The sequence below is a fragment of the Heterodontus francisci genome, chromosome 24 (genome assembly GCF_036365525.1).
Source record: "Heterodontus francisci isolate sHetFra1 chromosome 24, sHetFra1.hap1, whole genome shotgun sequence".
Classification (NCBI taxonomy): Eukaryota; Metazoa; Chordata; class Chondrichthyes; order Heterodontiformes; family Heterodontidae; genus Heterodontus; species Heterodontus francisci.
Genome location: NC_090394.1, coordinates 16,975,908 through 17,002,457, shown reverse-complemented (window position 1 = coordinate 17,002,457; position 26,550 = coordinate 16,975,908). Strand labels below are relative to the sequence as shown.

Below are 26,550 nucleotides of genomic sequence, written 5' to 3'. Positions count from 1 at the left end.
CCAACATCTCTAATAATAACTCCTGAGTTATCCTTCCTTTCTGCTTCTTTCATCGTCTGCCTTGAACTTAAACCCTCCTGTACACGTTAGCCTGCTGCTTACCTTTTTATTTATCATACTCCCTGTCGTTTTCCCTTTCCCTTCCCCCCCCCCCCCCGAGTCACTAGTTTAAAGTCCTAGAGACCACCCTATTTATCCGTTTCGCTGGAACACTGGTTCCAGATCGGGTCAGGTGGAGACCGTCCCATCGGTACAGATCCCCCCGGTTCCAAAACTGATGCCAATGCCCCATGAAATGGATCCCCTCTTTCCCACACCACTCCCTTAGCCACGTGTTTACTTCCCTAATATTCTTATCCCTAAGCCAATTTGCACGTCACTCGGGCAGTAATCCGGAGATTATGACCCTCGAAGACCTGTTCCTTAATTTCGTTCCTAGTGCTTTATAATCCCCAAGCAGGTCCTCCATCCTAGCCTTGCTTATGTTGTTAGTCCCAACGTGGACCACAACAACTGGATCCTCCCCCTCCAATATCCTTTCAAGCCGGTCAGAGATGTCCTGCACCCTGGCACCGGGCAGGCAACACACCATGCGGGACTCCCGATCCGGCTTGCAAAGGATACTATCTATCCCCCTAATTATAGAATCCCCTACAACTACCACTTGTCTTTTTGCTCCCCCCTCTTGAATGGCCTTCTGCACCATGGTGCCATGGTCAGTTGGCTCATCCTCCCCGCAGCCCTTTTCCTCATCCACACAGGGAGCAAGTATCTCGTACCTGTTGGATAAGGTCAAAGGCTGAGGCTCCTCCACTCCTGAACTCAGGATCCCCCTACCTGCCTCACTTGCAATCACACCCTGTTGTTCCTGATCACTAACTGAATTTGAATTACTTAATCTACCAGGTGTGACTGCCTCCTGAAACAAAACGTCCAGGTAACTCTCCCCCTCCCGGATGTGCCGCAGTGTTTGAAGCTCAGATTCCAGATCATCAACTCTGAGCCGGAGTTCTTCCAGCAACCAACACTTGCTGCAGATGTGGTCCCTGCCGTTCATCATGGGGACAGCCAGCTCCCACATCATACAGCTACAGCACATCACCTGCCCAGCCATCTCTACTTAGTTAATTACTTTATTACTTTATATAAATTTATGAGTTAGATACTTTGATACTTCTCTGCTATGGTCTTTTTCAAATAACAAATAGATAAATCAAAAAAAGTAAGTAAAAAAAGTAAATTTTTAACCAATCACACGATACAGAAGAAATAAAAAAGCTTACCTTATCAACACACCAGAGTCCTTTTTTTTTGGTTAGAGGAGGAGGGCAGGTGGGAGACACTACATGTGTAGTGTCTCGGGTTCAGCCACTGCCCAAATATATAAGTTTTTACTTACCCAGCAGCCCCCTGTTCCACCGAAACAAACGGTAATCTACTTTAGGCTGAAACTGACTTCCCAGCTGTTCACTCGCTCGCATTGCCTCTGCTTCCGAAAAAGCTGCTGCACAAAAAGGTTCTTGGGATCCAAGAGAATCTTGTTCTGTTAGCCAGGCCCTAAGGGGTCCACTTCAGTTTGTGGCCATTTTCAATATGTCTCCAGCCGGCCTTGCCTGCTTACTGAATCCAACAAAAATGACATTGTGGGGGGAAAGACAGCTGTGGTGGGGTGTCCATCAAAAGACACAGAAACCTCATCGCTGAGTTCAGTCCAGCCTTTGCTTGAAACCTCCCAGTCACTGCGTCTTGTGATCTGTGTGAGAGCAGCCGAAACCCCCATTTATAGCTCTTTCCATTCAGTCAAGTTGATTTGACAACCTGTTGAATGAGGAGATTACATTTCTGACCAAAGCCTTTATATCTTTCAGTTTGAGCACTTAAGTGGATGAGAGGATTGGCAAAATAGTCTTTGCCATTGGGGCCTGTGCTGCAGAGACACAGACACCAATGAATTGGACTTCTCCACTTTATGTACGGTGTTTGAAAGTGAAAGACACTTCCCTTCAGAGACTGCAATAATCTTTCATGTTCAGTCAGTGTTCTAATGTCAGTGATCAAGATTCCTGGTCAGCTGACCAGCTGCAGATGAAGGTGACCTTGTCGTTTAGCAATATCCCTCCTGTTCTTCTACCACTGCCACCCACTCAGTGCATTTCCCAGTGAGCTACCTTCAAACTGATTATCTAGATCCTCCAAGTGACATGATGGAAGCCACACAGTGGCAAAGTGCCAGATGAGGTGCCTGGGGATGGTTCCTGAGGGACCCATCGGTTCTTCATGAGCTTTTCCTGCAAATACATAGAAAGACAATATTAGGAGAGAGATTCTGTGGGACTTTAAACACAACTACTGAAGGCAGGCAGCTTATACTCCACATCAAATAGTTCTCTAGGTGTTTGGCAGTGGTTCTGATTGAAACAATAAGCAAGTAAAGTACTGTGTTTTATACAAACCCTGCACAGGAACATCCTCTTGCTTCTGGCCTCCAGAATAGCATCATGCCCTTGAAATTCCAGGGTTCTCTCTTCAAATGATCCAAGATAATCTGTCGTCACTGGACCACTTCCAATTGCAATTCTTTCCCCTCCAATTCTGTGCAGTCTTTTCTTGCAAGAATTATCTTCCTTCAGTTACATTATCATGTGGGCCAGCAATGCTAGTCACCCTGTGTGTGATGGTGAACATTAGTATTATTGTGATGCAAGGCATTTTGAGCACGCAGGGGATTTGATTGAAAGAATGTCAGTAGGACATCATTTTCTTGCATATGATGAAGGAATGGTCATATGGTAAAGCAAAACGGTAGATAGAGGATACAAATATGATGATATACTGACATTGCACTTTCACATCATAGATGAACCTAATGGGTCTCTGCTATCAGGTGCAGATCATAAGCAAGTCATTGGCACCTGCCTACCTTGCCTCTCCTGGTAATATTGTTGAACTTCTTCACACTGCAGCCAAGCCCTAGTCATTCATTAGTGCACTCAACCACCTGCTGCCAGCCCTTTAACTGTTGCCTTGGGCATCTTTGCACCATGGTTTGGAAAAGGACCTCTTGTACTCTACTTCCTATAACAATGATTCAATGCTTTCATCCTCAAAGCTGGGTTATCTATTTCTTCTATTATTGCAGCATTGGCTAACCAGGCAGGAAGCTAGCCCCGTAAGACAATTCCTACAACAATAAAAAACTGGAACTCAACAATTCAAGCGCCAAAGCAGAAATTTTCCATTCTCTAAAATCAGCATAAAAATGGAAAATGGAAATGGGTCAGGAGCAAGCAGCTAAGTCAACACTGTCACTTTAATGCAATTTGCTCCCTTAAAGGCCAGCACTAGAACTGCCACTCCTTGGAATTACTGGGTGCATGCCCATTGGCTGCACACCATACAAGCCTGGAGCACAACCAACAAACCGATGTGCTCTTCCATACCTGGCTGATAAATGCAATTTGAACACACTGGTGTTGCACACCCATCCTTCTACTCCTAACCAAAAACAGTGACGTTCCTCATCTTGAGTTTTTTTTTGTCAAAAACAATGAACAATTTTTGAAAGCTTCAAGGAAACAATGATTAGAACCAGCTTTAACTGATAGATGCCACAAACATACATAAAGAGTGATAGAGAGAGCATTTTGGGGGTGGGAGGGTGTGATAGAAGAAGGGAGACAGTAAGCAAATGGCTATATGTAAGAGGGTGGATACACAAGCAAGAGAAAGTGTTAGAGCACGGATCAAAAAGACATGCAGACAAACACAAAGCCAGACATCCAGGAACTGATAAAATACTGAATTAAAAGTTTGTAGAGATCTTTTAGAAACCGGAACAGCAGACCAGATAGTTCACATCAATGTCGTCAGGCTGTCCGGCATATACCTTCTCCTTTCCCTCACTGCTGACAGACCCATGGAGACACAGGACAGTGAGTCAAACCCCATATTACATTCCTCAGTTCTGCCAAACCTCAATTCCCCCTCCAGAGTAGTGCTAGACCACATGACCCTTCTCTAAGCTGCCAATCCCTCACACCCCTAACCTCATGATCCCAAACTTCAAAATCCTCACCCCAATGTGTTATATCTGAGCACCATCTCCTCATACCACTAAAGTCTGAGACATCTTACTTACTTCAACTAGACACCACCTTGCTATGTATCATCTTCAAAAATGGTAAGGAATAAAAATCACTTATGTATAGTAATATATAGGTTGTTTCACAGAATACTGGACAGACCTGGAATTTGATCCCCAAAGCAGCATGCAATAGAATCTGACTTATTCAGTTACTGTCAATTGTGGGCCAGATCTTGCATTCAACATAGCATAAGAGCCCTGTTGTTATAAAAAGTCTCACCGACAGCAATACCATGGGAGATCTTCGAGGAAAATATAAATTGCAAAAACTTCCTGTAAGCATTCTGTTTACCTCCAAAACAAAGTGATTATGGCATACACTTTAGAGGATTGTTCTGTTGTATATGTTGTAATACAGAACTGATGGAACATGGGCTTTTTTCCTGTAACTGAAACTGACCTGTTCTTGGCCTCAGGAGATTCTTGAACTGTTGGTATGTATAGAGATAGGATAGCAACAAATCTCTCCATCAACAAATAGCAGGTCACAGTGTCCATGCTATTCAGTACATGATTTGTGGCTGTTTGTTTTGAAGTGTAAGAATCAAAATAATTTATTTCTGGGCATTCTGCTGTTTAAGGGAAAATTCAGCAATCTTGTGCTCCCAAAGGAGCTGGACTTTAAAGGAGTGAAAGTCAGAGATAGGACAACACTATAGCCTCAATTTTCTGACCATTCCCCCTTTGAGTGCAGCTTCATGCAGGGAGCTCAGGACCAGTGAATTTATCCTTATCTTCAGAATAAAAAGGGTCACTATCTCTTAGCATAGCAGGCCTGTAACTAGGTATTAAGCAATCCTCAAAATTGAAGTTAAGTTTATACAAACTCAATTTTTTGAACAGGTACAGTACCTTAGCTTTCCCTGACCTGGGAGAAGCTCCTCCTCATTTGACATTGATCCTTTAATCTGCGCATTTCTTAGCTGAAAGCATAAATTAACAATTTAGAATTGAAAGTAAATGCAAAGGCCATGTCCTAAATTACAATATTTGATAGTCAGCTCTTCACATGGGTCTGTTTGAGAAACTGGATTCCATTTCTTGTCATCACTTAGTTTTTCCAGCCCTAAAGATTTACTTTAGGGATAATTTTAAGTTAAACCAGCCACCCGATTTTAATTTCCATTGACTCTATATAATTAGGTGCTGCGGTAAAGCTACTTTCTCATACTCACTCCTGCACCATGAACAGAATTGCTGTTGTCTACACTATCACCATGTTCACCTTCCTTTCAAAGAAGACCCCTCCCTATGATCACTCCAGTTCTGCCACTATTATTGTTAATAGGTACCTACCGCTAAGCTCCCAAGCAAATGCAATTTGTATAAGTCACCAAGTAGTCATTATTAATAATTACAACATAAACATCCAATAATTGTGGATTTCAGTCTGAAAGCACAATATAGAAATTCATCCTCTAAACTTTAATCTTCTTTACTTACATGTGTTTTGCATATTATCCTTTGATAGACAACATAGTACTAAGTCTGTCATTTTTTTTTGTGGTATTCCTACTGGAATCAAAATCCCAATAAAATTCAGTTTTATAACAGCTTTAAATATATTTCATCTAGTAAAAGGAATCAAATAGAAACAACAAACAAAAAAATGGCAGTAAGTGAAACACTATCAGATTCACGTTCAGCACAAAAAATAAATCCACAGTGCACAACATACACAACTATTTGCAGCTTGCCTTAAAAAGAAAAGAAAATTAATGTTTTATTCAACAGGTCTGATTATTGACGAGAAACTGCACTGATTTGAACCTGATCTTATCATTGACCATCATCTATAGAGATAAGAATATCGCTCATTCAAGCACATACAATCTCTCTTATGTTGAGCATAGGATAACAGATGGCTAGCAATGGTTTGCAAAACATAATTCAATCAGACATGTCAGGCAAGGTTAAAAACTTGCGAAGCTCCAACAATGTCCGAAATGCAAAGAAGATTAAATTATAAACTTTTGTTCCAGTTATACTAAACGTTCTTTGTTTCCCCAATTGCATTAATCAACAACACTGGGGAATTTTGTTACCTTCCTGTCAAAACGGCAGCTCCTGGCTGTTTTGGGAAAGATGTTGGTCTCATAGTAGAAGGGCAACTGCCACTTTTGCTCCCTGATGACCTATCTATTATGGGTGATTGAGTCAAAAGCTCAGTCAATAGAAGAACAATGACAAACACGGAGATTGGGTCGACAATCTAGCAAACTTCTTGGCAGATGGCATACCCGACGGTTTCCTCACCTTGTTAGCCAAAATGCCACACGAACTAAAGGTGGATCCTGTTATCCACTCATCCATGAAGCAGAAAAGGGAAGGAGAGTTCTTAGGCAACAGCAGAGGGCATCAAGAGGGATACTTGATTTTTTATAAATATGTATCAACTAAAAGTTGCTGCAAATATAAAAGTTATGATGCAGCATATCCTGAAGCCAGGAGGGTCATTAGGGAGGTGAGGTGGGATCAGTGGTTGCATTCTTCTGCAAGGGCGTACAATTACAAAAATCCTTACTAAACTGATTTTTTCCCCATTACCTGAAGTCAGTCAACCATTGCCAAAAGGATTTCTCTGGGCTATTGCCAATGACTATTAAGTACTGTGGTCTCCAACAAACCCATTATACATTTTTATTTCAAGAGAGATTACATTGAACTGGCAAAAAAAAAACTCAATCGGCCATAATGAAGAATTATCCGGATGCAGTTTGTGCTAGTGAGCCACTCGAGGAGACTGAAAACCACAGATTCTTGCTGGAATCAATGGCTCTTAAGGTTTCCACAGCATATCAGTGTTTGAGGTCCACGGAATAATTAGGAAAGGAACAAGTTGAACTTTGCTCATGGACAAGTAGGACAGATTATACAGATCTTTATACAAGATTATAGGCCGTCAAGGTGTGGGGCGGCGGTGGGTGGGGGGTGGGTGGAGTGGGGGGGCTGTTATTTAAAAACTGTAACACAAGTGCTTAATCTGCGAGGTTCCGTCAGCTTCCCTAGCCTGGATGACTCAGCTGAGCGCCCGTCTGGAGGCTGCTATACCTCATCTCACCCTGAGGCTCTTGGAGTAGGAAAGTCAGCGTCAGCTTGGATAAAAAAAAATTGGCTCAAGGACAGAAAACAGCAAGCTGTGGTAAATGGTCGTTTTTCGGTCTGGAGGATGGTAAACAGTGGTGCTCCCCAAGGTTAAGTGCTAGGACCATGCTTGTTTTAATATATGTGCAACTTGGATATTGGAATACAGAGTAAAATTTCAAAATTTGCTGATGGTACCAAACTTGGAGGAGTGGAAGACAATGAGGGCGATAGCAACTGACTGCAACTGGACATAGATAGGCTCGCAGAATGGGCAGATGGAATTTAATACCGAAATGTGTGAAGTGATGCATTTTGACAGAAGGGATAGGGAGAGGCAATACGGACTAAAGGGCACTGTTCCAAATAGTGTACAGGGGCAGAGGGACGTGGGGGTGCACGTGCATAGATCTCTGAAGGTGGCAGGACATACTGAGAGAGTAGTTAGTAAAGCATATGAGATCTTGGGCTTCCTAAATAGAGGCTTTGAGTACAAAAGCAGGGAATTTTTGCTGATCATTTATAAACCTCTGGTTAGGCCACAACTAAAGTATTGCATCCAGTTCTGGTCACCACACTTTAGGAAAGACGTGAGGGTCCTTGAGAGGGTGTAGAGGAGATTTACCAGAATGGTTCCAGGGATGAGGGATTGTAGCTACAAGGTTAGGTTGAAGAAACTGGGATTGTTCTCCTTGGAGCAAAGGCGATTGAGGGGTGATTGGATAGAGGTGCACAAGATTCTGACAGCTTTAGACAAGGTAAACAAAAAAATCTGTTCGCATTAATTGATGGTACAAGGACTAGGAGACAGAGATTGTTTTGGGCAAGAGATGCTGGCAGATTGTGAGGAAGAAATGTTTTTATGCAGTGAGTGGTAATGTCCTAGAATTCACTGCCTACGAGGGTGGTGGAAGTGGAGACAATGAATGATTTCAAAAGGAAATTGAATGGGCACTTGAGGAAAATAAACTTCCAGGGCTATGGGGATCAAGCAGGGGAATTAGACTGACCGGATTGCTCTACAGAGAGCCAGCATGGACTTCATGGGCAGAATGGTCTCCTTCTGTGCCATAATGACTATGACTCTGAACTGTCAGATTTACATTATGCATCACAGGTCAGGGAAGGGGGAAACTCAGAGTAGGAGACCACGCCCCCTTTGCATCCCATAAAATGCAATTTTGAAAAAGAGTTCTTTACAACTCTTAAGAAAAGTATGCAACATAGAACCATTCAGCACAGCAAGAGGTCATTCGGCCCATCCCATCTATGCTCTCTAAAGTGCAATCCAATTGTCCTACTCATCTGCTTTTTCCCTGTAGCCCTGAACATTTCTTGTTTGCTGTAATACTGGCAATAGAAAACTTATTGATGAGAAAATAAATTGTTCTGATGACAAACTGCATGCATGTTAGGCAACCCCAAAAATCAGGTTTAGATTTGTTGACCAAATTAAAGTAGGCTGTACATTTAATCAACAGTATTATGGAAACTTGGCAATTTAGACACCAGCTAAATCACAGTCTCCTTTGGATTGGAAAACAGAGATACAACATTACCAGTCACACAAAATATGGTCTACCTGCATTGTGTTAAGCCTGAAGACAACATGAGAAACCATAAGAGAGATAAGGATACCCACCTTTAAGATGTGGTGACACTTGTCAAGAACATCAATATTCACTAAACATTCTATTGCTAGTCCACTGCTCTCATGTGAACTTCCCTGCAAGAAGGTATTTGTAGCAGTTGCGTACTTGTAGGTATATCGGAAACCTTTCTGGTAATTCAATTGATTGGTACCTAATAGAACAACAACATTTTAGTTAAATTTTTACAGTGGTAGTCTAAATGTTGAATAACACACGAAACATAAGCAATGCATTTACATTTCTTGATTTTTTTTTTAAATTTAGGGCTATGGCTAATAAAATGTTTTTGAAGTTATCAAGGCATCTTGCTTCAAGATAAAGTATGCCAGGAGTGACTGTTGCCAGTGTTGGTAGATGAAGACAACACATCAATATTTTAGTGGAAGTGTTAAACCATCTAAACAAAATGGAATAAGCTTCCATTAAAATAGGAGACAGAAGAATCTATGTGCACACATCTATCCACTAGTAATGCCAGACGTAGATTCCAACCTAGCACAGGACGCAAAGGATTTCTTTGGGACAGAGATAGGGCTGGACAAATGTAAACTGTAACTGGTGCTTAAATGCCACAGAATTCTAGAGATTTAAAAGAAGGTTTAATTCTGGGATAGAATAGTCCCAACAAGTGCATCCCTTGTGAGCTCCACTGCATCAGGAAATCACACTGAAAGCACTGGATTGTGGAATCAGCGTCATCAATCCCTTTCCATTACACATCCTGCTCTTATACCATGTAGCTCTGGTAAGGATGAGGATTGTAGCTTTAATCAAAAAACTGTTGCTACCTTGCAGCACACCTAATTTCTGCCTAGTTCTCATTTTCACTTGCATTTTGTTGGAAAGATTATTATCTCATGTTATTTTGTGATCCGTCGACATTACAAAAATTGCAGCAAATATATCACTCCAAGTTTGGCCAGTGGTCTGTATCCTATAAATGATCACTTAGCACAGGCTGATTATTGGGCTTTATTTGTTTAATAAGACTTAAAACAGTGACCACAGTACATACACAGACACAGATGTACAGTATGTTGGGCTGAGCAACCGGCTGCCAGTCTTGCATTTTAGGCGATCATGCAGAATAAGCATTTAATAACAAAAGTGGCAAAAGACTGGCTACGTAAGTATGAGAGATGTTACTCATCAGTTTCAGGCAAAACAACCTACATTCATTGTACATATCATAGGGCCTGATAGAAAGTGCAGAACAAGACACCAAACGGAGTTGGAATGCTGATAATAATGGTGATGATTGATAATTGAGGATAAGTAAAAGCAGACGCCAATTTACATTAAGGAATCCCCTTTACTCTGAATTACTGCTCTCCAATCTGTTTGCACTGCAGCCCCGAATTCCAGCAACAGTAAAATGATTGTGCCCGAACGGTTATATAGTGACTAATTCCTTGGCTGTGGAACTTTCATTCTGTAATGCAGAAACCACACTGTTGGTCTGTACGGGTGGGCAGAGAGCTGAGCATGTCTCTTGGCAGGGGAAACATATCTGGTGCTATCCAGCAGCATTGAACGTTTGTCAGTGGTGGTTTTCCACTTCCAGCGATTTTCAACACGCTTTGAAATGTTGCCCTGCAACACTGCACCTTGTATGGAGAATCGTTTTCGTTAATTGGAGAATCCTGGTTTACAAACAGCACTGATCCCTCAACAATGATGAAAAACCGGTCCACAAAAACCTCAGGTTCGTTTTGACTGGACTGCCCACTTTATGCACAATTAATATATTCACGCTTACCCGTACAAGTGGTCACACAGGAATGACCTGGCCGAGGTTTCACTAGGCTTCCTAGAGAGTAAAAGAGAGAGAGAGAGAAAAATCAGCTGCAGCAAAAGGAAGCCCTTGTCAACTCACGTATTTTATCAAATGTTAAATGTAATAAAAGTGAGTAATGGCGTAAAATAAGGCTGATTATGATCCATCAGCTTACAGAATATATTCGCCTATTTGGGCCAGTGATGACAGAAGGGCTCGGTGCAAATGTCCCACCCTTGAAAAACTTTGGAGACGGAGTTGTCAGTGGTTTAAAGAGGCGCCGAGAGTGCAGAGAGACAGTGCCGAGAGGAAGCAGCCTTTTCTGTTCAACAACCACTCGGTGCGATGAATGAGGGGGGAACCCAAGACCAGATTCTCCTCCTGGTAAATGAGTGAGTGCCAACTTGCTTTTGGATCTCCGAGGAACAGCACAATACCAGTGTGAATCAAACTGCCAGTGTGTGAGCTAGAGATCTCAATACGCCTGAATAGCAGCTCCGGATTACTTCAGGGCAAATTCATTATACAACTTTGCTAAAATCCTTTCCAAATGTCCTTTCTGTCCCGGATTACGCCAGTATCTATGCTATTTATTGCAAACTATTAAACACATAAAAACCCAGGCTCCCGCAGCAGAACAGTGATTCCATTAGTTAACAAATCACCGCACACACACACACACTTTGATCATCGTTTACAGCAGAGTTTCTGTAAGTGAAGCAGAGACAAGCGCTGCGGGGATGCCTTTCATTTATTCAGTAATCACATTAGATTAGCTTTTTAAAAAATCTGCCCTCTGCTCGCACTGAACTGCAGTTTATCGAGCAATTAAACAAACGTTGGATTGCAAAGTACATCAACTCTTAAAGATTCGGCATACACAGAATGGGCATTTCTGCCTCTCCTCCCCCCCCCAGCTGCAGAAATCTCCAGCGACACAAATGCAAACTTACTTCCAAAACTGCTCACAACCGCCCAGAGAACGAGAACTGCCTGCAGCCTCATCATTGCCACAAGATAAATCCCCTGGGCTACAGCAGCATTAACAGAACAGCACCAGTTCCTAGGCAGGAGGAAGCTGCCTCTGGGGTTGTGAAAGGAGCCCTTCAGCCGGCGAGAGCAGGATATTTGACTCCTTCAGCAGGCGTGAGAGGAGGAACTGCTGAAAACTTTCGGCCAATCCTGAGGTTCTGTAGGTTGGCTAATATTTTGATTGGTTAAAAAAAAAGTTAACAACCAGCAGGAAAATACCCAGTCCAGCAATATCACAAAAACACATCAAATTTAAAAACAGGAAACCTCAATGATAAGAACATAAAAAGCAGAGTTTCTTATAAACTAATATAAGTTGATTAATACTTAAACTGAAGGGTTCTTTCCGAATTATTGTACTTCCAGTATGTTAAATCTCCCTTTTACTGAATATTTTTTTAAAATATAGGGTCAGTGTTCTTTCATGGTAGCACTTGGGTGTAAGTATTGCACAAGCTTCCTGTAGATTGGATCTGTGTCAAGAATGTTAGATTATCTCTAGTGCTGAGTACTTTTTCCTAATGGAGGAGTGTAGGAACAGGAGTAGGTCATTTAGTCCCTCAATCTTTTCTGCCATTCAGTTAAATCATGGCTAATCTGTGACCTAACTCCACACTCGCCTTCATTCCATATCCTTTTATATCTTTGTATAACAAAAATCTGTCAATTTCAGATATAAAATTAACAATTGTTCCAGCATCAATTTGCAGAAGAGTTCCAAACTTCCACAACCATGTGTCTGAAGAAGTGTTTCCTACTTTCAATCCTGAAAGGTCTGGTTCTAATTTTTAGAGTATGCCCCCTAGTCCTAGACTCCCCAACCAACAGAAATAGTTTCTCCCAATCTACCCCATCAGTTCCTCTTGTAAATTTCAGTCAAATTACCCCTTAACTTTCTAAATTCCATCTAAATTTGTTTAATCTCTCCTCATAATTTAACTCCTGGAGTCCAAGTATCATTCTAATTAACCTATGCTGCACTTCCTCCAATGCCGATACAGTGCTACAGTGCTCCAGGCGTGGCTGAAACAGGGCTTTGTATAGCTAAAACATGACTTCTACCCCCTTATATTCTGCTCCTTTAAATAACAAAGCCAGCAAATCTCTTCTTCCTCTTCGTTGTTATAAACTGGTCTCGGTTTCTCTCTTTGTTACTCAATTCATGTATTCTATTATTGTAGTGTTGATTTTTTTTGTATACCTACTCTACAGCTTACTTTTCAAAACACAAAATTTCTTTGGGGAGGGGAATCTTAACATAACCTGTCCAGTGTGAATAGGGTGGGGGAATCTTTTGTTCAGCTTGTTACGACTGAGGCGGGAGGAGTGCACTGTTAATTCAGTCCAACTTCTCCACAGGTCACAACATATATTTAAATTTCTCCACTTACCGAAACAGTCAATCATCTACTCTATTTTTCCCCAGAATAAAGCACACCAACGAGGTTTCTTTAATAAGCAACAACATTATCTGTTTATTATACCCCAATTCTTAACCAATAATAAAGTAAACATACACAAGAATTGAAATATTAAAGCCCCTTATTTTATCCTAGCCCTCACACACACACATACACAACCGGTTAACCGGAAAAAAAAGGGATTTTTGTTTACAGCTGTTTCAAAGAGATGGAAGGAACAAAAAAAAAACGTAGGCTGGAGAAGATATGGAAGTCCTTTCTTTTGGTGAGGTGTCCCAAAGGCAAATAGGTGGCCGCCGCTAGGAATCTTCCTAGAGCAGTTCTTTCCGGGAGATGTTGATGAACAGTCTGGGTAGGCTTACAAGAGATGCAGCTACAGAAGGCATCACATAGGTGTAACATCAGGTGTGCAGCAACAAACGTTTCTGTTCTCACACATTCGATGTAAAATTCTTTCAAAGATGCAAGGTTTCTGCAAACATTCAGGATTTCTTCACATACAGGAGGCAACAGTACACATACTTGACACAGGATTTGCTTTTCAACCGAGGAAGCTGGGCTGGCTGGATCTTCTGTTCTCCTGGCAGGTCAATGATCAAACTCCAACTGCTTGTTTTTAGCTAAATCAACTGACTTTAACAGTTCAAAATGAAACAAAAACTGTTCAGCAGCAATCCTATGACATATATAAATCATGGTCTGTCATTTCCTTGTAAACATCAGTCCCTTCAGGTCATAACACAACACCCTGCTGTGTTTACTTGAAATCCAATGCTTTCCAGTAAGATTTGTTTACTGGTCAACCTTCTGTTGACCTTTCATTTAAGAAAAACACCCACAACTTTCAGCGATCTCCAGATGATTCAATGTCCAAAATTCAACTATAATTTCTTTAAAAATATTTTACAAAGAAAAATAGACACGCTCACATAACAAGCTGCATAACATTTCAGGAATGATTTATTGGCCCTGGATGGGGTGCAGTGCAGTTTTGCCAGAATGATACTGGGGTAGGGTTAAATTATCAGGGCAGGATTCATAAACTAGGCTTGTTTTCCCTTGAATATAGAAGATTAAAAGGTGATCTAATAGAAGTGTTTGAGATTTTTTAAAGGAGTTGATGGAAAGAATCTATCTCCTCTGGTGGAGGAGTTCTGAACAAGAGGCCATAACGTTAAAATTAAAGCTAGGCCATTCCGTGTTGATGTTGGGAAACACTTATTCACAACAAAGGACAGTGGAATAGTGGAAATCTTGAACTCTCTCCTCCAAAAAGCTGATGAGGCTGGGAGTCAGTTGAAAATTTCAGTACCGAGGTTGATAGATTTTTGTTTGGCAAGGGTTGTAAAGGTCATCAAACCAAGGCAGATAAATGGACTTAAGATACAGAACAGCCATGATCGCATTGAATGTTGGAACAAACTCAAGGGGCTGAATGTTCCTCCTGTTTCTATGTTTCTCACCTCCTGTTCCCGCTAGCTGGCCACCATTTTAACTGCTTACTGCAGTTTGGAAGCAGGGAGAAGCCTCATAAATTTATGCTTATTGGGTTCCAAGGGAACGCTGATTGGGCCTGAGTGGGAAAGTCTTCTCAACTTTCCTTTAGGCTGAAGCAGGTCAGTGTCTGTCAGGAGGACGAAGAAGCCCTTGAGGTTATGTCTAAATCTTTCCTGGGTGGGACAAGCCCCACAAGAAATGTTGTGGCCTCTCCTTCCCCAGCCTCCACCAGCTCCCTCTTGTGGGACCCTCCCAAAACCCCCTCCCTGCCACTTATCTGCTTGTGATTGAGCCTTCCTTTGCTGCTGGCCACTGGCATCTAGCTGCCCAAACTTGTCTACCTGCTAATTGCTGCTTCTCACCCATTTTGAGCAGCTGATTGGTAGAATGCAGACCAGGATTCAGGAGTTAAAATACCCTCAGCCTGAAATCTGGCTGAGCGAGTCCATATTAGAATCACCCCACCCCTCACTGGGATTAAAATCAACTTCCGTCTCTACATTTTCCCTTTTTCTTCTATTGTACATTCCCCTCGTTTTCCCCTCCATCGTGTTACTATCTATTTTGGGTATTTTTGTCCCACTATTAAATATGACAGTGGTAGTTGAAGATCATGAAACATTGCTGAAGGTAGCATAGTCTCCCAGGAGTGTTTTAGTGAACAGACTTGTAAACAAGTGAAATTGATAAAGAGCACGATTTTTGTCCAATTTAAGTTAAAACTTTAGGCTTTTCTAAATACATATCTCAAGCGCACTGTTTAATCTTTTCAGACTGATACAGATTCATTTGTTTCAGATTAGGATAAATAGAAATATACACCAGCATCTTGGCATCTTGACAAATACATGAATAGGATGGGAATAAAGGGGTACAGTCCCTGGAAGTGCAGAAGGTTTTAGTTTAGGCAGGCATCAAGATCGGTGCAGGCTTGGAGGGCCGAATGGCCTGTTCCTGTGCTGTACTGTTCATTGTTCTTTGTTCAGACTAAAATAAAACCAATATAACTGTGGGTGTTGGAATTCTGAAATAAAGGCTGAAAATGCTGAAAATACCCAACAGGTCAGGCAGCATCTGTAAAGAGAGAAACAGATTCAACGGGGGGGGGGGGGGGGGGAATTTATCCTGGCGGTGGGGGTCTTGACTTCGGAGAAATCGACACTGAGGTCTCCATGTCACCTCCTTTCCAGAAGGCCCGCCAGATTTAATGCCAATCAGGCACTAAAGTGACAGTGGTGGGCCTTCCATAGGATTTCGGACCCAGGCGCCGTAATTCCTGGCCTTGCAGAGCTGCTGGCCAATCAGAGACCAGCAGTTGCATTACCACCATGGATGCAACAACCAAACACCGAGGAGCAGCCAGGATCCTCGTTCAGGCACTAAGTGCCTTCGAATGAGGGACCACCCCCCACCGCATCCCCGGAGCCGGGAAGCAACCCGCACAATTTTCCTACCGTGCTTCCTGTGCCACAACAGGGCTGCCTGCTGCATGGGTAATTGTGGCCCATGGTGGGAAGAGGCCCTTAATTGGGGTTTTTGGGGGTTAATTGCCCAGTTAAGGTCCTGAATTGGGAAGGTCGTTCACAGGCCTTCCCGCCCTGGACTAAATTTCGGCGGAGGCGGGTTGATGGCATCAACCCCACCACCATCCCACACGATTTAATGCTAGCTCCGCCTCCAAACCCGCCATGGGGTAGAGCATAAAATTCCACCCAACATTTCAGGTCAATGACCTTTCATCAGAAATATTCTAAAACCAATTGACCAAATAATGTGCCCTTGCCACAACAGCCAGCTTATCAGAAGCACACTTGCTCAATTCTCTTGCTGAGACACTTCCTGCCAAAAAAGTATTCAAAACAAATATCAATCTCTTTTATAGCAGCGTCCAGTAACATTGTCCTTGGCATTTGAAGATCGAGCACAGGTGACGATCAGAGTCCCAGATAAAAATGAATAGGGTAAGATAAAGGGCACAAATATACATACAATATTAACATTCAGTAACAAAACTAATTTCATAAAATGAGCACTTTAAAAGGAAAGACTGGAACAGGAGAGTGGAGAGTGCTGATGGAAGAGGGACAGATTAGCTGCCATAGCACCATCCACTGGACAGAAGCCTGAATTGTTGCCAGACATAATGGGCTAAATTTTCAGGCCCCACCGACGTAGGGAACAGAGGCAGACGGATCCTGAAAATTACTAGGTCAGCCAGCGTGTAAACCTCCAAATGCCGTTCCTGATGTTGGCCAATTTAGCAGTTGCAGGTTCGGGGCCCTGAAAGGCCGCTTGCCCCAATAAAGCGGGCAGGCAATTAAGCTCGTGAGAGCCTTATTAAGGTTGAGGTAGGGAGGCCGATGGGATTTTCCAGTTTCCCGGCACAACAGGGGACAGATCAATGCCTGGAGGTGGGCACCCAGTGGCAGGCTGGTGTGCTAGCACTCCTGGCAGGCCTACCGGACCTCCGGGTGGGGTACAGCCAAAGGCCACCCTGTAATGGGATTCCCCACCACCCCACACTTATGACCTCACTGCTTTATGTAGTTTTTTAATTCAAGTTTTTAAAAATTGCTGAGAGGGCACCTTCTTGTTGAGGTACCCTCTCAGTTACTTACCCTGTAACGCTTCTGATTGGCCCTTCAGCTTCGAGAGCATGTCTGCTACCTTTAAACGGACAGGGAACTCATCCCCATATCAATGACACGCCCACCCACGTGAATATTTTCACTTTAATCTGTTTCCTACCGAAGGCAGGTTCGGGACCCGAAAACAGTCTCCACTCCATGGGGAAAATTCAGCCCTGAGAGTGGGTTCCCACTATAAAAGCTTACATGAAATATTGAAACAAAAGCATTCTCAAAGATCATGATAATAAATTTTTGGAATGGAAGCTGTGCACATACATGAGATTCTAAATTTCACAATTCGATTTCTTTCCTATTTTAACCTTCCCATGTCATGGGAATATCCAAGGGAAGTTATATTAACAATTCAAAGGAAATTAAAATATTGACAACCTGTTTGACTGTGACTGTCACGCACTATCATTCTTCATCCTTCCCGATGTGTCTGCAGTCTTTGACACAGTTGACCATACCATCCTTTTCCAATCCCTCTCTTCCATTGGCCAGCTGAGTGGAATTTGCCTCCCCTGGTTCCATTCCTATTTGTCCAGGCGTAGCCAGAGAATCACCTTCAATCTTCCCACCCCCGCACCACTGGAGTCACCCAGGAAGGTAATCTTGGCCCCTCCTATTTCTCATCTACTTGCTGCCCCTCGGTGACATCATCCGAAGACATGATGTCAGGTTCCACATGTACACTGACAATCCCGGTTCTACCTTACTATTACCTCTCTTGACCCCTCCACTGCCTCTGTGTTACTACATTGTTTGTCCAAAAAGCAGTCCTTTATGAGCTGCAGTTTCATCCAATTAAAAACTCTATCCCTCTACCTGGCCACTGTCTGACTGTTCACAACTTCAGCATCCTATTTGATCCTGAACTGAGCTTTGACCCCATATCCTGCCCATCGTAAGAACTGTCTATTTCCACATTCATATCATCCAACTCTGCACCTGCCTCAGCCCATATGCTGTTGAAACCCTTATCCCTTCAGACTCAAATATTCCAATGCTCTCCTGTCCATCCTCTCATCTTCCCTTCCTCCATTAATTGAGCTTATCCAAAGCTCTGCTTCCCTATTGTAACTCACATGAAGTCCCATTCACCCATCACCCTTGTGCTCACATTGGCTCCCAATCCGCCAGTGCCTTGATTTTAAAACACTCATCCTCATGTTCAAAAATCTCCGTGGGCTCGACCTGACCCATCTTTGTAACCTCCTCCAGTCTTCTGAGAGCTCTGTGTGTTCCTCCAATATGATCTCTTATAAATCTCCCACTTTCTTAGCCCCACCATTGGTGCCTTCAGCTGTCTAGGCACTTTGCTTTGATCGTCCCTCGCTAACCCTCTTTGCCACTCTTCCCTCTTTTAAGATGTTCCTTAAAAACTACGTTTTGACAAGCTTTTAGTCACACATCCTAATATCTCCTTCTTCAGCTGAGTGTCATTTTTTAAAATAAAATATATTTTTCTGTTTTGACACATCCTTCAACAATGGGATATGTTTGATTCCTCTTCCTCTGCAATCAGTGGTTTCCGAAAATATTTATCAATTTTGTTTTTAAAACAAACACTTCCTTTTGTCCTACTCAAAGCAATCACATTGCTGGCCAGTACAATACGTGTTTTCAGAAGGTTAAATGTACTCTGACTTTAGACCTTTGTGTTATTTTGTGTCCAACCACATATCAGATAACATATATTCTACAGTTATATGAATGCAACTGTAAACAAAGAAATTAATCTATTAATTATACTGACTCAGTCACATGAAATAATTGTGCAAATGTTCATTTTAAGTCACTTTTTTAAACGGAGGATTGCTTTAGTTGCTCTCTGTAACAGCTTGACATTCCATGCAAAAATGCTACACTGTGGGCTCCACAGTAAGGTTTCTGAAATTCCAGAATGATAAAGTAATCTAAAACAGAAATAAAACTTCAGACAACTTTTTATAGTTGTGGTCGATGATCATAAAATGTTGCTGAAGTTAGTATATTGTGATCTTTATAATAAACAGACTGGTAAACTAGTGTAATCGATAATGAGTATGATTTTGTCCAATTCAAGTTATCCACTGTAAAACGTCAGGCTTTTCAAAATAAGCTTCTTCAGAGCACCATGTGATTTTTTCAGACGGCTATAGACACAGTGGTTTCAGATTAGGATAAATAGAAATATGCACCAACAGTACTGTTGCTTTTCCAATTCCATACCAAAATCAATTGGCTGAATGATGTGTCCATCTCACAGTCAATGGGTCATCTGCAAATATGCTCAATTCTCCTGCTGTGAAACTTACTGCCAACAAAATACTAAAAACAATTAACTATCATTCTCTTTTTAAAGGTGTATTTGTACTGCAACTTTATCACCACATAACAGTTTCCACTTTGCAGTGATGTTAACTGACTAGTGTAAAATTCCCATGAGGAGGTGGTCGAACTCTACTTGGGTTTGCCACTTCATGCAGTGTAACATTAGTGTGGTGTCAAAACTGGTTTACCAATTACCAAAGGGTCTCTTCAACCTGCTGGGCCCTTTTGAAACCAACCAGAAATGTATTTAATTTTTTTAGAGAATGTAGACACTGTCCCACACTCCCTAAATAGGGTTGAATTAGATAACCCTGAAAATGAGCATGGGGATGACAATATGCAATTAACCCACACCTGTGCACTGAATTGGAGGCAGCATGTTAAATTCGTGCTGCCTGCTGTTCTACCTGATTGCCGTGTGTAGCCAGTATGACTGCAATGTTACATGGCTGCATAATGTTTTCATGCTGTTTAAATCAGGAGGTCACTTTCGGGCTGGCAAGTTATTGATGAACTAACACATACAGGGAGACCACATGTAGGCTGCCATCAACTACCCAGTCCTCCTTCAACAACCATAAGTTCCATATTCGACTTGGTGAGAAGACCAATGAACATGGACTCTCAACAAGGGTCTGTATTATATGATCGCTTCAAGAGCGATGTCCCTTTAAGAACTCAGTAAGCTAATTAGCTAAGTACCAGGACATAGTCATATGACTAGAAGCCATAGTCACTCTGCAACTGTAACACCCTAGACAAAGATTCTATGTATAGTTTGCTCTGTATTGTATATACTAGTTTAGCTGATAATAAATCTTTGAGATCTTCAAGGAATTGAATCCACATAGCTCATTGTGTTGCTTAAGATAACACAAAGAACACATGAGATGGTGGCAGCTGTGGTGAAAAGACAAGCTCTAACCTTGAACACCACATGCAAAACAGCAAACCAGTGAAGAAACTTTAAAACAAGTACCTGAAAAGTGAAAGAAATACTGGCCCAAACAGTGGAAAGAAGAAAAAAAAAACTTGCCTCCAGCTGTGGGAGACAGAGCACTGAACGGCAGGCTGCAAATAAATTCCTGAGATTGGGTAAGTCACTGTGCCGACGGTTGAGGAATCCTGGTTTTGAAAAAAAAAGCTGTGAAGTGCTTAAAAAATTGATTTTTTAAAAGGCTCTTTGGGAGAGAGAAAATAAAACAGAGAAAACCCAATTCCTCACTCAGGCTGATCAAGATCAATGCCATTACAGGATGCGTCCAAATAAAAAAAGTACGGGAAAACCCCAAACTCTGAAAAGTATCCATTGAAGCAGTCAAGATGAAATAAAATCATGAAACCACTCACTGTGAAGAAGACAAACAAGCTCTAGCAAAAAATGCAAAGGGGAAACCACTTGAATTGCCTATTGAACAGCTGTGTAAACATACAAGCTGAAGTACCGAAAGCACAATAACCAGAGAATACTGTCAAGCACCTGCTACACTCCATCAAAGCAGCCAATCTAAAGAAAGAGAGAATTTCTTAAAGGGGGAAAAGCGCAGAGCTAAGAACACGTTTTAAAACCAGTTTCAAACCATAAAAATAGAAAAGTCATAATAAGTACAGTGCTGAAGGCACACACAGAGCTGAACAAAGTTAAATATTGCGGAAAGCAAAGTAACAGCATAAAGATGGATATCAAATTTGCCAGTATGAACTGGAAGGCCATTGCTATCCTATCCGAGATCAAACTTTTTAAACAAAGAATGCAGTTATGCTTCGCAGACCAAGCAGTTGTAGAACCAGAGAAACAGACTGTGAAAATATTAAAAGCAGTTGGAAATGAGTGGGTATACAGAATCAATACCTCTGGCTTAGCTGAAGAGGATCAGAAAGATCCCACAAAGATATGGAAAGCACTAGAAGATCAGCTCCAGTTAAGAGTGAATTTTAGAATTCATTGCCTGGAATTGATGTCCTACAGGCAACAACCACAGGAATCAATAGATCAGTTCATCAGTAGATGCCGTAGTAAGGGCAACGAATGTGATTTTTCAGAAACTGAGTTTTCACAGACAATAATGAAGCTGATGATTGTCTCAACACCTACTGAAGCATTTCAAGACAACCTCTTGACGAAAAAGAAAGTTCACAGCTTTGATGCGCTGCTAGATGATGGCAGGAAATACAAAGCATTGTAGCTAGACAACAGCATCTGCAAGCACTAGATGCAGGATAACCAGGCGATAAAAAGCAAACAAGCTGTCCGGTAAGTGTGGTCTGTCCCACTCACCGTGAAGTTGTCCTGCATTTCAAGACCTGTGCAAGGCGTGTGGTGCAAAAGGACACTGGGCCCAGCGATGCAAGAAATTTTGCTCCAAAGACGCAGCCAGAAGTCACAATAGGACACAAACAACAGAAAACAGGTGCAGTGAAAGGGCAACAGCAGCAAGGAGAGCGCCAGAGACCTACATAAATGCAAGCCGATACATGCAAAATAGACCTGAGACAACGGTCAGAGTGGAGTGATTCTCAGCCAGAAGACGAGCAGGCATTTCACATTGTGAACCTGTCGCGTTGGGCTGAAATTTATAGTCCCGCCACCACAATCAGCAGCAGGCGAAAAAAATGGGGGCCGCACATCATGAAGCCGCTGCGATACTAAGTGCAGCAGCTCATTTAAATAGCCAGGGAAAACTGCCCACCCGATGACATGGGGGACGTGGGCTGTCCGTCCCCGGCACGGCGTCAGCTGTCACTTTTAAAGGGCTCCGGGCCCTACATTTCAATTTAAATATTTAAAGAGAGATTGATTTTTAAAATTTAAATAAATTGATCTTGCCCCTCTCCCACCATCCCCCCCCCCCCCATAACCATAGATTTAATTACCTTCCCTCTCCCTCCGCAAAAGACCTACCTTGTGCACCTGACCTTTCCCCCACAAAGTACATCAACTTTACACTTTACCCCTTCCCACCAGCCCCTACACCAATGAGATGACTGTGACCCCGTTCTGCCCCCCCACCACCCCCCACAGAGAAACTTACCTACTCCCCCCTCTCCACCAGTGTTCTGCCTCGAATTCCCAGACGGGGATCAGAAGGCACGGGATTGCCAATCACTGGCATCAATATCGTACAGGACAGACAGCGGGAGCTAGAAGGTATTTAATTTGTTTATTTAAATTAATTTAAATATTTTAATTGGGCTCCCACCGCCGAACAGCGGGGGGACTGCCATGCGGCCTCGCCGCCGACAATAATATCGGGACGGGCCTACCTGGAAGCATTTTCTGGCCCTCCCCCACCACAACCCAGGATGTCAGGGTGGGGTGGGGAAGTCTACGATGAGCATCATAATACCCAAAGAAAGTTGGCAAACACACACTCAGGATTAAGATTGACACAGGAGCTAGTGCAAATATCCTACTAGTCCAAATCCTGAGGATATGTACTGGGGTCATTGGAAATCAAGGATACAACCCAGAACGGCAATGTTATCTGCTAACAATGGGTCACCCATCCCTTGCAGTGGCACACTAACAATGCAATGCAGCTATGGAAAGTCAGCATGGAAACCACAAATATTTTACCTGGGAGACACAAACGGACCAGCAGTGGCAAGACTACCAGTGCGTAAGCACCTCAACATCATGACTATCCATGAGATCACGAAGGTACCTATTACAGCAGGAGGGTACCCCCATTGAGTCAGTCCACAAACCTCAGAGTGAAGAAAATGTCTCCTCATCCCAGTCCTAAATGGCCATTGCCTTTTCCTGAGACTGTGACCCTAGTTCTCAACTCTTCAGCCAGGACAAACAGTCTTTTAACATCTACTCAGAATTTCATAGATTTCAATGAGATCATTCTTCTAAACTCCAGAGAGTACAGGCCCATTCTACTCAAACACTCCTCATAGGACAACCTTCTCATCCCAGAAATCAATCTAGTGAACCTCTATTGCACTCCTCGAAGACAAGGTATGGAGGTACGGAGACCAAAACTGCACACAGTACTCCAGGTGTGTCTCACCTGTATAATTGCCCTGTATGATTGCAGCAAGACTTCCTTATCCTTATACTCCAACCAACTTGCAGTAAAAATGAACATACCATTTGCCTTTTTAATTGTAAAATGACTGCTGTAGCACTCGAACAGGCACTCTTCTGATAATGTAACTATTAGCACCAAAGTCAGACTCCTTCGGCCAAGTGGCCATTGGCTGCATGCATGGAGTGACTGGTGCTACTTAAAGGCAGCCTGCACATCTTAAACGGGAGGTCCGTTGTGGCTGCAATAAGTGGTGGGCGTCATTTGAGAACTGAATGTGAACTGTGATACGTTGAGGAATGGCTGAACATGTGAGACAGCGAGTACCAAGGTTTTCTGACAATGCATTAGAGTTCTTTGTGTAAGATGTGGAGAGAAGAGATGTCCTGTATCCAGAGGGGGTTAACAGGTCATCCAGATAGATGTTCAGGGGGCAGTGGGAAGAAATAGTGGCAGAGGTCATTGCTGGGAGTGTTGCTCTAACATGGCTGCAGTGCTGGAAGAAATTTTACATGTAAGTGAGTTCAATTTTGAAATGGTGCATCCCACCAACTGCACCTCATCCACTGCTCAATTCCCTACATCCCCATCACACACCGACCAACAATCTGTCTTAGTCTGTACTCAACTCTTCAATTCATACACTTTACTTCACCCTCAAGGCTCATACCCACAGTTCATACACACTGGCTGCTATTCAACCATGACAACCATATCACCTACACATATTGCAGGATACTCACTGACACACTTCCCTTTCTTGCAGGAGAAGGTGGTGCATTACGGCAGGCAGCAGGAAGGAACTGGAAGAGGACAAGCCCGCCTGTACGTTTTAACCCCCCAAGGAGAAGACAGTGTTGGCCATCATGAAAAGGGGCATCTCTGAAGCAGGGCTGAAGGGATCGATAATGTGAATATCTGCATACTTAATCCTCCTTCTCATATGCCATTTCTTCCCCATCCGACAATCTCTTCTGACTCACAAGCTGCTGATGGTGTAAACACACACTTCTGACTGTCGCTCCCCTCATCACAACCCAACCCTTGTTCCATTGCCATTTCAAAATCCCAAGAATTGAAAATTTCCCAGTCAGTAGAGGAAGAGGAATAAGACAGATGAAAAAGAGACACTATCCCTTGATCTTACTCTTGCAGCCACCAGCTCAGATACTGTTACTGTGTATTGTCATGAAGACCCCCACCTGCCAAGAATGAGGCATATTAAATTTCATCACATGAACATTAATTTTAAACTGTTGCTGGAGTGAAGAGATGACTTGTTTAAAGAGATCAGCAGTGGCTGGAAGAATTTTTGCATACTAATTATCCCCTTTATTCTTTTCTACTTTATCTGTCTCTATCTGCATGTGTTTGTCGCATATGCATGCTAGCGTGGTCAGGTCGCATATTTGTAGTTGTTAACCGAATTAGAGTTTAAGATTAATAAACTTCCACCTTTCTTGTTTAAATGTAAGAAAACCTGTCTGATTTGATTTCTTCGCCTTGCAATTGGAAATCAGTGAACAAGGATTCACTGAGAGGTGGGGGGAGAAGCTAAAATTAAACGCTGGTTTAACCAGGCAAAGGTTACACAGGCAGATGTCCAGTCACCTCGTAATTGCCCTTGTTTAAGTTAAGGACAATGGTTTGAGACCCAAGTTGCTCTCCCTCAAACTGTATTTGAAATTCTACCATGTTATGATCGCTTCCCCCTAGAGGATCCCTAACTACAAGATCTCTAATTAATCCTACCTCATCACTCATGACCAAATCTAAAATAGTCCATTCCCGGGTAGGTTCTGCAACGTATAGTTCTAAGAAACAATCTCTGATGCACTCTACAAATTCGTCTTCCATGTTACCCTTGCCAATTTGACTTGTCCAGTCTATATGCAGATTAAAATCACCCATGATAATTGCAATGCCCTTCTTACACACCTCCATTATTTCCTGATTTAATACTTTTTCTGTACAGATCCATCTGTGTGATAGAGTAGGTTGGCCCCTATCCACAACCTCTGAATATACCCCAAATTCTTTCCAACTCTCTAACTCTCTCAGTTTAGCCTCTCTTATCGCCCTATTTTCTAACCTATTAGTGGCTACAAATGCTTCCCGATCACAGGGACTTCTGCTTCTGACCTTATCCAGAGAAGGTTCTCCACTATTTAGGCTACACCGTCGCCTTGTCAGACTGCAGCCTCTCATGTTGAGCTCTCTCTGGACCACCCCTGTCAAAATGTCTACTAGAGGTCCTTTCCACTATACGCGATCTTTTCTTCCTCCCAGACGCATCTCCTGAATAATTATCTGAACTTGAGCTACGTTTTCTCATTCTCCATTCTTAAACTCCTGTTTGCCAGTCCATGGCCTTCACTTGTCTCTATTCTTGGACATTTAACCAATTTTTGTATTTTCCTGTAGACTTCCCTGCTTGTCCAACTATTGTAGCCTCCCTCCAGTTATCGGACCCTGCTGGCCGGTACACCACCCAGGAACCTACTTTGGGCAACAGATCCCTGGATGAGATGGCTTCTTTTTGTTCTTCCCGAACAGTATGTGTATCAGTATCTATTTCTTAATCTCTCAAATCCCGCCCCTCTGGCTCAAAATCACAGAATGCATGGGTATGCGATGTAGATGGTGCCTCATGATCATCACCTTCTCCCATTCTCTCTGTTTGAAAATTCATAATGCATCCTTATTAGCCACAAACAATATGTTTTTATGGTTTGATTCCCATGTTGTATTACTAAAACCTTCCCATCATGTCCGATAACTTTTCCCAGACCTTTGCATTCCCTATGCCCTTCTCTCATAATAAACAAGATCGCCAGAACTAAAGTCTTCCCCAGACTGTCTTGTGTGATGTCCGAATGCTCTCTGAATTTTGTCTGATGCTTCAGCTTTGATAAACGCTCTCCTGCCAGCATGTAGTGCATTTAGGTGGGCAGAGAAAG

General features: G+C 42.5%; 1 protein-coding gene across 3 annotated transcripts in view; it reads right to left on the bottom strand.

Moving 5' to 3' along the window:
- LOC137383224 (uncharacterized) overlaps positions 1-11,734 on the bottom strand; it is a 472,338-nt gene extending 460,604 nt beyond the window's left edge. For all 3 annotated transcript variants that reach the window (XM_068055726.1, XM_068055727.1, XM_068055728.1), the window contains exons 1-4: positions 11,611-11,734; positions 10,640-10,690; positions 8,871-9,031; positions 4,997-5,067 (exon numbers count right to left, since the gene is read on the bottom strand). In XM_068055726.1, the coding sequence (XP_067911827.1) occupies positions 4,997-5,067; positions 8,871-9,031; positions 10,640-10,690; positions 11,611-11,665 (338 nt within the window). In that variant the 5' untranslated portion in view covers positions 11,666-11,734. The remainder of the gene's footprint in view (positions 1-4,996; positions 5,068-8,870; positions 9,032-10,639; positions 10,691-11,610) is intronic.
- Between the last annotated feature and the right edge of the window lie 14,816 nt (positions 11,735-26,550).